At 31.0% G+C, this 13,456-nt stretch overlaps 1 protein-coding gene and 1 non-coding gene across 2 annotated transcripts; one reads left to right on the top strand and one right to left on the bottom strand.

Annotated features, from left to right (window-relative positions):
* The first annotated feature begins 3,601 nt into the window (after window positions 1-3,601).
* On the top strand, window positions 3,602-7,667 carry LOC145066203 (protein PSK SIMULATOR 2-like). The gene is made up of 11 exons (XM_079013413.1): window positions 3,602-4,318; window positions 4,801-5,114; window positions 5,216-5,308; window positions 5,390-5,480; window positions 5,710-5,803; window positions 5,929-6,096; window positions 6,178-6,287; window positions 6,415-6,531; window positions 6,658-6,734; window positions 6,834-6,878; window positions 6,968-7,667. Exons 1-11 carry the CDS (start codon window positions 4,016-4,018, stop codon window positions 7,443-7,445), a joined length of 1,890 nt encoding a protein of 629 aa, XP_078869539.1. The 5' UTR covers window positions 3,602-4,015; the 3' UTR covers window positions 7,446-7,667.
* A 3,675-nt stretch (window positions 7,668-11,342) lies between these two features.
* On the bottom strand, window positions 11,343-11,447 carry LOC145071736 (small nucleolar RNA Z279/snoR105/snoR108). Its single transcript, XR_013690745.1, has one exon. It is a non-coding gene; the product is annotated as a small nucleolar RNA Z279/snoR105/snoR108 (small nucleolar RNA).
* Window positions 11,448-13,456: the final 2,009 nt, after the last annotated feature.

Genomic DNA, 13,456 nt, shown 5'->3' with positions numbered 1-13,456 from the left:
ACAAGTACATATATAATAACAATACAAATCATTATAATATGTTATGTACTTTTTTAATTCCATTCCGTGCGATAGTGAGAAACTGAGAATTGTGATGACGATTCAGGACTTTAGCTTCAGCGTCGTATTCCCTTTGCAAGTTTGCGTCGAATGTCGAGTCGTCGTTCATAAGAATGAAACGAAGGGTTTTGTTTTATTTGAAGTATTTGCGTACGTGAATGCATTATATATTTGGTATTATTTAAAAAACGAATTCGGGAATTCGGGTATACCCGAAAATAAATATTCATATCTAAAACCCGACATATATTATTATCGGGTTAACCTATTACCCGAATGTTCATACCCGTTACCCGTTCTACTCGCCCCATTCTACCCGAATTCGGAACGGGTCGGGTAGGTAGAACGGGTTTCGGCTTTTTTCGACAGGCCTACCCCCAACAAATAACTTCCCTTCGTCTGAATCCATTGACCCCTCTTTATTTCTTGCACAATGAAACGTGGAAGGTTGAGTTGTAGTTTTTGAATTTAGGGTTAAAAGAAGAGACAGAGAAGAGAGGTATGGAGAGGAACCATCCCTAGGTTGTTGGAACATTTGAACTTAGGGTAGAAGATGAGACATGGCAAAGAGGTAGGGAGAGGAACTCATCTTCGATTTCAAAAAAGACCTATTATAACTTCCCTTCGTCTGAATCCTCTATTAGACTACCGACGAGCATAGAAAATCACCCATAAAGCTATCACCGACACCACCAGAAAATCGCCCAGAAAACTTTAATCAATCATCAATTAGGGTTGAAGATCTGTTGAGAATGTTTTCGAGAACGGATCTGACAGACAGACCAAGGTCATTGACGTAATTGTTCCATACGAGGAGCTTGTACATGGAAGCAGACGTGGTGGCGGCGGTGGAGGAGTCGGGGTCGGCCATGGAGGCAACATTGGTGGTGGTAGCTGATTGTGCATATGAGCACACGGTATAAGCTATCTCGTTCTCGTTATTGCCGACGTGGACACGCTTTAACGGCGTGGTAACGGGGGAACACCGCCCCCTTCTCGTTGTGGCATGCAATGTTGTAACGAGAACAGGCCAAAATGCCATTTTCCACCAATCAAATTTCTTTTTTTTTTCTCTATATCTCTCTTTCTTAACACATGTTATAACATTGAACACCATTTCCTATGTAAATGGTGTGGTGTTAAGGGTAATGTGTCATGGTGATGTGACAATTTTTTGGTGTTATAACACCCACTTATACCAATGGTCCATGAGAAAATGAAGGAGGGGAATGGGTAGGGAAGAGATAGAGTAGGTGGGACCCATTTAATTAATTAAGAATATAAATATAAATAACTAATAAAATAAATAAATGTAAAAAAAAAAAAGACAAGATAGTCTTTTTATATGTGACAAGGATGAAATACATAACAAAACCGCAACCTAGGAACGGACCGAATGCAGAAAATAAAACAAAAAAAAAAAGTTAAGGACCAAACATTTAATTTTGATAAAAACTATAGGACCATTTTAATAACTTTTTCTTTAATTTTTTTGTTTTTTTTTTTTTGGGTGGATTAAGGACTTTATGTCAAACTTAGATAAGTACTCATTGTGTCGAGCTATAGGAGCGAGCCCTTATAATTGCAACAACTTGTCATTTGGAAGGAATAAAGGACAGTGAGATTGTATTGGACTGTTGGACAAAGTGGTAATCTAAAAATTTCATAATTTCATTAAATTATAATTTTATACATAAAATAAAATGATATATTTTTTCAGTTTTTTTTGTTTGATTCAGTTTTTATAATAAAAAAAGCAAATCGAAACTTTTAAATTTAAGTTTTTCAAATACTAAAACCAAACTGTCAGGTCTTACAAACACCTAACCTTTCTTGTTTGATTTTGATTCTTCTTCATGATACTTAGATTAACAAAAAGTAAGATAAAAATTGTTATATAAAAATGTTATTTGTTTTGATCGATAACAAACAAAATAATCAATTAGTTTTTATGTTTAGAATTTGAGATAAATCATCTATTCAGGTTTGAAATTTGACAATCACAGTACTAGGTTTTCTTAATAGTAAAAATTACTATTTGTTAATCAATTAGTTTTTCGATTATATGATACCGCTGTATACTTTATTTGCAGACTTATGTATATAGGGTAAATGATACAAAAAACATTATTTTTACAAAGAAATTCGATTTTGACACCATGTTATTTTTTGTGTCAATTTTGAAACTGTGTTTTCCAATTCGTTACAGTTCTGACCACTTGACCGGTTAACCAGGTTACATGCTGACGTGATATGATGACGTGTCAGTTTTGATGACGTGACATACTGACATGATATGGTGACGTGTCAAAATTGATTTTTTTTCCACAAAAAACACTAAGTTTTCACTTTTTTTCGATTTTGACATTAAGTTTAATTTTTTATTTCAATTTTGACACTATGTTTTTTTTGTTCCAATCGAACATCATTTATCAAATTTTGTTCAATTTTGTCTATTTTCCATTTGAAACCGTATAAATATATTTTTTTATTACATTTTAAACCGTATAAACATATTTTTTTCGTTTAAAAACCACATTTTTATTTAAATACAAGGTGTTTTTTTTCTTACATTCAAAGTATTAGTTATATCATGAGAATCAAACTAACCATAAGCTTCTAATAAGATGTAAAAATTTGATGGGTTGCAAACTTGATATCCAAATTTTGATCAACTACACGCCTATAAACCTTCAAACACATTTTAAAGTTGCATATTAATATAAAATACAATTTTTATATAGCTAATACATATTTATACATAAAAATATGGTTTGAGTGTAAAAAAAAATGTATTTATACAAAACTATGGTTTTTAAATGAAAAAAAAAACATATTTATACGATTTAAATGTATTAAAAAAATATTTATACGGTTTCAAATAGAAAATTGTCAACATTGAACAAAATTGAAAAAAATGATGTTCAATTTGAAACAAAAAAACATAGTGTCAAAGTTGAAAGAAAAAATTAAACGTAGTGTCAAAATCGAAAAAAAAAATGAAAACTTAGTGTTTTTTGTGAGAAAAAAAATTCAATTTTGACACGTCAGCATGCCACGTCATCAAAACTGACACGTCAGCATGTCACATCAGCATGCAACCTGGTTAACCGATCAAGTGGTCAGAATTGTAACAAATTGAAAAACACAGTGTCAAAATTGACACAAAAAAAAACACAGTGTCAAAATCGAATTTCTGTGTAAAAAGAGTGTTTTTTGTATGATTTACCCATATATATATGATATATCTTCGTGCATACGATAAATACTTAAGATGTAAGAGTAAAATAAAATAAAATCCCTAATAAATTATTGAAGCAAAGGCTACTTGTGTAAAAAACCAAATAGAAATAAAAGTTGTTTCCCAAAATAAAATCTAACAAAAATCAAAATGTTAGTATTATATATAGGTTAATAAATGCTAGTCAAAACTCAAAAAAGGGTAGACGACTTTCATAATTAAATTCACAACTGCATACCCACCCCCCCCCCCCCCCCCCCCCCCCCCCGAAGATATCTAGAAACTAGAAAGAGAAATTGAGAAGAAAATTTCTAGAGAGAGAGAGTAAACTAAAGAAGAGTCAAACCCTTTAATCTTGTGTTCTTATTGCTCTTTTGTCTTTTAGAATCATTTTCGTCAATCAAAATCCAAATCTCGAATTTTCAATTCAACCCAAATTCCCCAATTGGCAAAATAAAAAAACCCCATCAATTAGCGTGTTCTTATAATCATATCATAAGCCTTCATAGCAACGAATCATCGTTCCAATATTCTCAACTCTTTATCTGTGTTGTTCTTCTTCTACTTTTTGTGGTGATACATAAGCTCGCATCTCGTTCATCTTCTTCGTCGATTTCTTTGAATTTCGGATGTGGTTGGTAACACTGCGATGTTGAACAATCAAGCGGATTTTTCAGGTAAAACAACGCAGTAGAGTAATCGGAATTGTGTGAAATGGGAGGGGTTTGTACTGGTGGAACGTTGAAGCGGAGCGTAGCGGCCGAGTATGGCGGTGATAAGGGGATTTTGGGGTTTTCAGGGAAGTTGAAATCGGCGACGAGTTTTAGTCGGCAGACGAAGAAGAATGATTATGATGATTCAGGTTTATATTCTTCTTATTCACATCATGATAATGATGATGATGACGATGATGATGTTTATCATAGGAGGATAACTCCTTATGATTCTGGCGAACTGATGTTCTCCATTTCAAGAGAATTGAAACCATCTACTCCAGCTAGGGTTGGGGCTATTAAGGTCTGTATGTTCAATCTCTCTCTCTCTCTCTCTCTCTCTCTCTCTCTCTCTCACACACACACACACACACACACACACAAGATCATCTGAAATTGGAACTTTAGGATGACTGTTGAATGTTGATTCCTGCAATTGAAACTGAAAAATGAAAAGGGAAATCTAGAATTGAAGATGAATGAAAAAAATTGGTTTCTAGATTTGAAACAAAACCATATACAATTTCTCTATAATCTTGTGTATATCGAAAAACATATTCATACAACTTCTCTATAATCTTGTATATATTCAACCTTTTCTGACATGGTGACATGTTTTAGAAATTTGGACTGAAAGCTCCATTATAAACTTCTAATGTTGATTATTTGTCTAAAAGTTAAAGATTTAACCAATAATTCATATGATAAAAAACCAATTTAAGACATTTCTTTACAAAAAAACAATAATTGTACTAAAGTGATGTTCTTGATCTTGTATTTTTATAGGCACCTCATGTGAGCACATTTCTTGGAAAAGCTGGTAGTGTAGGTCTTGAAGTGTTGGATACATTAGGAAGTAGTATGATAAATTTAAATGCTAATAGTGGATTTGTATCAAATATGGCTTCAAGAGGAAATAAAGTATCAATCCTTGCATTTGAAGTAGCTAACACCATTGTTAAAGGCTCCAATTTAATGCAATCACTTTCTCAAGAAAATATCAAGACTCTTAAAAAAGAGATTTTGCATTCAGAAGGCGTTCAGCTTTTAGTTTCCACAGATTCAAAGGAGTTGTTACGTATTGCAGCTTCTGACAAGAGGTGAGATTTTCATCTTCATCTTCTTCTTCCTTTATTATCTCATTTAAACCAATTTGTATATTTGTTTTTATAAATTATAACATGGTCTTTTGTTTTTGTAGGGAGGAACTTGATGTGTTTTCTAGAGAGGTTGTAAGGTTTGGGGATATGTGTAAAGATCCACAATGGCATAATTTGGGTCGGTTTTTTTCGAGGTAAAAATCCGATTGTTTATTTTGACATTTTTTTTATGAAATTGGAACTGGATTTTGACTTTTTGACTGTTGATGAATCAGATTGGATACAGATCTGTTAACAAATCAACAGCTAAGAGAGGAGGCAGAAATTACTATGCAAGAATTGACCAATCTTGCTCAATATACTTCGGTAATTTGCTTATATTTATTCGATATACATTACAAAATTTACAGGTTTATTCAGTTTACATCACAAAGTTCAAAGCTTTATTCTGTATACATTCACAAAGTTAAATAGATTTTTTTGATATACATTACAAAGTTAAAAACTTTATTCTATATGCATCAATAAGTTCAAAGTTTTATTCCATATACATCACAAAGTTGAAAGCTTTAATATCTTATTTTGTTTGTTGTAGGAATTATATCATGAGTATCATGCTTTAGGAAGATTTGAACAAGATTACAGACGTAAGCTTGAGGAAGTTGAAGCCTTGAATCTTCCTCGAAAAGGTTAGACACGTATAATTATAGATAAAAAATAGTAACAATTTTTGTTATTAAGCACGTCTCTAATAGCTTTTTTTGCCTTTGAATTATTATTTTTATTTGGTGTTGATTATTTCTTTACATTGTAGGAGAGAGTCTCTCAATGTTACATAGTGATGTAAAACATCAAAGAAAACTCGTGAGAAGCTTGAAAAAGAAATCTCTTTGGTCTAAAAGTTTGGAAGAGATTGTGGAGAAGCTTGTAGATGTTGTCACCTACATCCATCAAGCAATTGTGGAGGCTTTTGATGAAAATGGTATCAAAATCTTGGATTAAATATATTTCTTTATACAACATTCAAAACTTAGCTCATAAAATCCTTGATTATTACTTTTAGCTCCAAGTTCAACAATCAATGACAAAGAGGTCCATAAAAAGCCCGAAACATTAGGTGTTGCGGGGCTTTCTTTACACTACGCCAACTTAATCACTCAAATGGACAACATTGTAAGCTGTTCTCCATTTTTCTTCACTTTTTGTAATCATGATTTATTTTAGTTTAATCTTTAAATTAACATTATTGTGATTAATTATTATTATTATTATTATTATTATTATTATTGTTATTATACAGGCATCTCGCCCTATTTCATTGCCTCCTAATATTAGGGACAATTTATACAACGGTTTGCCAACAAATGTCAAGACAGCTTTAAGATCTCGTTTGCAAGCACTTGACTCCAAAGAAGGGGTAAACGAAATATAAGAGTAACTTGTTATTATATATGAAAATTAAAAATAGATTGTATATATCATGAGTGCAAAAAGTTTCAATTAGCGAGATTCTTACAGAGAAAGTGTGTTATATATATTTCAGATGACAATGCCTCAAATCAAGGCAGAAATGGAAAAAACACTCCAATGGCTGGTTCCAGTAGCTACAGATACCACCAAGTATGTATTTGTATTTAAGAACATGTATAAACACCAATGCTTCAAACAATTCGATTTGTGTTCCTAATACTTTGAAATTATTCAATTTTGTGTTTATAGAGCGCATCAAGGTTTTGGATGGGTGGGAGAGTGGGCAAACACGTGGTAATAAGCTAATCAATTCTTATGCATATCGATTTTTGATTTCTTTCTGCTTCGTATTTGACCTAATTGGATTTGTTTTTTTTCAACAGCAATGAGTTTGGGAAGAAGACAACAGGGGGAAACAATGTTATCCGGCTTCAAACACTTTATCACGCTGATAAACAGAAGATGGATCGGTACATACTTGAATTAATCATCTGGCTTCACCGTTTAATAAGCCTTGTGAGATTCAGAGACAAGGTTCCAAAATACGTTCCTGCTCGATCTCCACCTCCACCGAGTAACAATGGCGTTGTCGTAGATCCATCTCGATTGAAAGGCAATGGAAAGGTTCAACGCGTTCAGATCTCATTGGAAGATCGGAATCTTCTGGAGGAGGTGATGAAGCGAAGGATGTTGGTTCCCGGAATCAGCAAAAGTCAGGAATTCGTGATGGTGAAGAAGAAGAGATTGAAGGGTTTTGCATCGAGATCGAGTCGAAGCATGGGGAGCTCACCTAGGAGGGAATTAGGGTACACGAATGCCGATATGTTGGATGTTTTGGATGGTTTGGGTACAAGTTTTTAAGCTGTTGGTACATATATATACATTTCAAGGTTAGATGGATGGATTGGGTACAACTTTTTGAGCTGTTGATACAACACATGCTTTGCATCTTAATTATATGTGTATATATCATATAATATATAATCTTATATCGTAATACATACATGAGGTGGGTGTACTAAATATTATATGAGATTATGTCGTGGGTTGTTTTATTTATTTATTTATTTATTTTTTTTTTAATATTTGTCACACAAAAGATTCAATTTGTAATGGTGGGATCGTTGGAAAGATATTATTATATAGTAAACATTGATAAATCCACGTAGGAGGTCCAAGGATCAAACCTTAAAACTTTCAAAATGTTGTTAATGTTCAGATAATATGTTTTATCATTTTATACCAAGAAGCATATAAAAAAAGAAGTGGAATGTGTATGAAAGATTTTAGAAAATGAAGTTCATTTAATTTACGAGGCAAGTTGGGAACAAGTTTAATAGCAATATTGTTTTTAACGATGTTATGTGTAAACAGCCGAAATGGATTTTGAGCTAGATTGTGACCCGACATGTTTCCATCTTGAATATGGAGTGGATAATAAAGAGAATGGTGCAAACATGGAAAAAACAAGGACTATAGAATAAGAGAATATTGTGTCTATTCCAACCTGGAAACTCTAAAAAAGATGTTGATTTAAAAATTAAATATGTAGCACAAAGAAAAAAAATGAAAAATAAAAATAAATTTAACAATTAAACACCCAACATAAAGAGATGCAGCACAAAAAGAAAAATAAATTGTTACAGAAAAAAAGTAAAAATGTAAGGCTTCTAATAAAGTGGTGTATAACTATGTGCAATAAGGCTTATTAAAGGGGCATCAAAGTTGAAGTTATAAATTAAAAATAAAAAAAAAAAAAAAAAAAAAAAAAAAAAAATCAATTTTCGATCAACAAATGAATTAAAAAAATGGAAGAAACACAGCATATATGTTGTATTGATAAATAATTAAATAATTTGTATTTTTTATATTTGTAGTTTTATATTTCATGTTATGATTATAATTTTGTTTATCCATTACATAAAATAATCTTTTTGTCTATATATATATTAAGTTTTATAATTAAATAAACAATAATTTATTTGTTTCAAAATAAATTAAAAACATTATTAATAGAGTAAAAATAATTACGTATTATATTATTAAAAATTTGGTTTGAATTGGATTGTGAAAACAAATCATAGTTGGATTGCAGAGGTAGAAGTGTAAATAAATCGCATGTTTAAATGACCGTTTATAAATCGTTCAGTTGAAAATTCATTTATATTAGTTTATTTATTAATTGAATTTTTATTCTTTTATTAGTTTATTTATTAATTAAATTTTTATTCTTTTAGTTAAACGAACGACCATTAACAATTGTCACATTTATTCATTTATGTTCATGAATGTTGGTTTATGTTTGTTTTTGTAAGTTTATTTATGTTTATATATGTTAAATAGTTTTTTATTATATTAATATATATTATGTTTTTTATGTTCATTCGTGTATATGTTTTATTTACCTTGTTCGCGAATATAAACAAACATGAACAAGATTATTTGTTAATTAATTGAATATGATAAAAAAAACCTTTTTATCTGTTTGATGGTTCATGTTGGTTCTTTTGTACGGCTAATTTGGATACGCTGCTTTTTGTTGTCGACATTTGCTTTGGAAGTCAAACATAAATACAAATTTTAAGATTTTCTTCTTTAGTTTTGACATATTCCTCCTCAGCCTTGATTTTTCTTTTTCTTCTTGTTTATAGAAAAAAAAATGGCTTGTTTTAACATGTTATGACCAAACTATAAAAATTAGGGTAAATTATACGGATCGGTCCTGTGGATTGGGGTAATCTGCACGTTTAGTCCCTAATAATTTTTTTTAACTCGGAAAGTCTCTTAAACTATAATTTGTTGCGTATTTGGTGTCTACTAAACATAAAAAGACACTTTTTACCTTATGATTTTATTTTCAGATTTATTTATTATTTATATGTTATTTAAATAGAATAATTTAATAAAAAAAAAAAACTTCATCCGTCCCTCCATACAAACGCATTCCTCTCTCTCGCGTTTGAATATGGTTTCACGTGTATCCAGAATGTTGACTGCCTCCTTCCTCCCACCTGAGTAATATCCCTTTCTCCTCCTCTTCACTGTACACATGCTTCATCATCTCCCCAACCCCAGAATTACCCCCTTTGTGCCCTAAATATCGCTGCAAAATGTGACTCGCGACGATGACCGACCAAGTCGACTGCCGCTTGCCCCATCGTCTCTATTTCCCTCTCTCTTAGTTGGAGCACCTCCTTTTCCGACGTTCCGTTTCACAGGAAATCGGTGCTTTTTACCGTCACTGGTCTCCGTCATCAAGCATCCGCCTTCGGACTCCAACGTCAGGCAACCTCCGTGATTTCAGACATTCCCTCATTTCCTCTGATACAACCAAATAAATCGATTTCTTCCATACATCCATTGACGAACAAAATCAGTTTCTCCATAACCGATTTACACGTGAGCACTGGGTAAGGGTCGAGATCACAGATCTACATAACTGATCAAAATACTTTTGGAGTTATATAGGAGAAGAAAATGGTAGCTTAGAGGCATCTTTTTTACATTAGAGTGATTTGGGGTCAAATATGAAATGGAGAAGATATAGTTAGGGGGTTGGTGGTGACAGGGCGACAGAGGAGGGGAATGGGAGAGAAGATGGCCTTCGCCTTCGTTGGATCGCCAGAAACCTTTGAACCATCACCATCTTTTTCACCTTCGTGTTTTATCAGCAAAACCAAAATGGGGGTTGAGGAGGTCAGAGGTTTTAGGTCCGGTGCCGGTGTTGATGGTCCGTATTCTCATTTTTGTAGATAGAAAGGGAAAAAGATATTAGAGAGAAAGGGTAAAAGATTTGGTGGGTGGGACCCACACATATTAGTCGATTTCTTTTTAGTAAGGGTATATTGGTCATTTTAAGTCATTCAGGGACCAACGACGCAACAAAATCAAACTATAAGGACGATCCGATTTAAAAAAAATGTTAGGGAGTAAACACAAGGATGATCCGATTTAAAAAAAATTGTTAGGGAGTAAACGCACAGATTACCCCAAACGATAGGGACCATCCGTGTAATTTACCCTAAAATTACTGATTTTAGCAGCCAAATTGTTATTTGCTGAATATTGCCCAAAATACCCATGTATATACGTTACTATACACCATGTTCTCCTTAGAAAAAGCTAGAAAAAAATTCCAAATACTTTGTAGCAAACTGATTTCTATCTCTAAAACATCAATCAATCTGTCACCCTAGTTTAGTGACATTTCTCACTACTAGTGGAATTAGGACAGTTTTACCCCTCAATTACACGCAAATTGTAAAAGGTTTATACAGAATTTATTTAACACAATCAGCTAAATAACCAAGGTTTATTAGAAGCAAGATTCACAAATCGCAAAATAGTCCCAGTATATGCAGTAACTTCAGTTCTACTTCATCTCATTTCTTCCCACTTTACTAGAAGAAGATGAACCCATCACATACCGAAAGAAAGACGATGCAGGAGAGTCAAGTCGTTCCTTTATTATGAGGTATCCCTAAGATTTAAAGAAATAAATACCATGTCATTAATTTTATGGCAACTTTTAAACATGCAAAACTTAAATAATCTTTTTTGGACGTTTTTAAAACATTTTTCCAAATATTTATAGGTTTAATGTTTATTTATAGCCCTATTTATATAAATAAAGACAAGAAAACAAGTCTTAATAAAAAGAATGAGTTGGGTTTGAATGAAAGAAACATAGTTTATACATTCAAAAAAAAGCTTAGAAATGAAATTAAATCAAATAAAATTTGAAACTATAATAAAATAGGGATCAGATGGTTATGAATTGGAGGTGCCTGATTGTCGTAAAGCTTTAGGCAGACACCCCATCTCGCATGTTTAATTGCGAGCGATGACCACTCATCACTTCCCATTAAAACTTGCTTTGAAGGATCATGCCTTTTCCATTTCCCTTAACCTCCCTTTTATAGCCACTCCCCACATTACTATTTCTCTCCCATCTTCGATATGGGACCAATTACATTTATTATATATATATATATATATATATATATATATATATATATATATATATATATATATATATATATATATATATATATATATATATATATATATAGTCATAATATTCATAAACTTAATGCTAAATCATATATATTATTTTACTAGGTGTGAGACCCGTGTATTACACATGTTGATTTAAAAAAAGATTAAACATTAAAGTGTAAATTATTAATATTTTTTAATGTATAATTTTAAAATAAAAAAGAAAGAAATGTATTTATTGCAATTTAATATCATATATATGATATTTAATACTTTGCATATATAGTAAATGACTTTAATTTTAAAAATTGAAACAAACCAAAAATTGACAAGTAGATAATATTTTTTTTCAAAAATACCACAAAATGATAAATGTCAAAAATAACGAGAGATTGACATGCGGTAAAAAAACCTTCAATTATTAAGAAGGAAGTGATAATGTTTGTGTTGAGTTGTTTGTTGCAATTTAATATTTGCCATGAATGTGGCTATAAAGTTAGAACTATTTTTGTTCTCTTGGCATAAGATCAGAAAAATGTATAATTATCTCTATATGTGAATCAAAGTATTATTATTACTAAAATGTAAAAGGAATACAGTAAAATTTACGTAAAAATATTACTCATAAGAAACTAAATTATGCACACACTACAAAGGATACAAACCTTTTATTTAAAGAAATCACCATGTTCCAAAAAATGTTTCATTCTTAAAGTTTAAACTACGGCATATTTGGTAAAATTAGATAGCTGAAAGTTATGTCTTTTATATACATAAGAGGGTTTGGGAAAGTAGCTATTTGCTTTTAGATGTGTAAATTTAGTTAAAACTAAAAGTTAAAAACTCCAAAGATATACTTGAAGTAGTTTTTAGACTCAGAGTTTAAAAAATAAAAATAATAATAATAATAAATTCTTGTGACAAACGAAACTTTTTTTTTCTACATTTTTAAAAGATAAAAACTTCATGTCAAACACACATGTGAATAAATCTAAATATAACAAATGTTTTTTGAGTAAAATAAAGGCTATTTCGTTGTTATGTTTTCAGATTTAAAGTTCCTTTAACAGTTTAATTATTTGACAATGATATTGTTTTAAAACATTTGACTTTGCTGAATTTAGTATCATTTTGAAATTAAACATTAAAACGTCATTCATATGTTAAAAATCAGTTATTACCAATAATTTCAATGATGTTTTATAATATTTTCACATTCAATATTATCAAGTCATTGAAAGTCAATGATGTTGATATTTAAGTATTCCAAGTTTTACATTTTTGTCCAAAAACGGTAGTATTTTAAATTGACTAATTTTAGATGACATATTTGTTGCTTATTGGATTCAATTTATTATGACATTTTTTATACTGAGACAAATTCTATAATGTAATAAACACAGATTGTATTTTGGAATTTAACATAATTTAAGACTCGCATGAACTATCAACTAATGGGCCCATGAATTGGGCCTTTATAGTGATTTGGGTCTCAACTCAATGCAGATTTGAAAATATTTTTTTCAAATCATGGGCCCTAATAGCATTTTGAATCGATTACTGCCTTTATATTTTATCTCATACAAAAGTCCACGCAGATTTAAAAAAGTAGTTTTTTATTAAGGTCGTAAAAAGAGATAACTTTTTAAACATGAAAAACGCATTTCTTAATAAATTTAAAAAGAGCATTAAATAGGCTCTTAATTTTTTTTTCATTTTAAGTTTTTTTTTATATTTTAATGATTAAAATGACAAGTCGACGATATTACTCTCAAATAACGTAACTTTCATATGATGAATCTAAGAGATTCTAATTTTGACAACGTATCAGTACAAAAATACCAAATACGAGAAAAAACAGAAGAAATAAATCA

This window comes from Lactuca serriola, chromosome 8, assembly GCF_051521515.1.
Source record: "Lactuca serriola cultivar US96UC23 chromosome 8, Lser_US96UC23_V15, whole genome shotgun sequence".
Taxonomy (NCBI): Eukaryota; Viridiplantae; Streptophyta; class Magnoliopsida; order Asterales; family Asteraceae; genus Lactuca; species Lactuca serriola.
The sequence above is the reverse complement of the archived record's forward strand: the minus strand, read 5'-3'. Positions and strand labels throughout refer to the sequence as shown.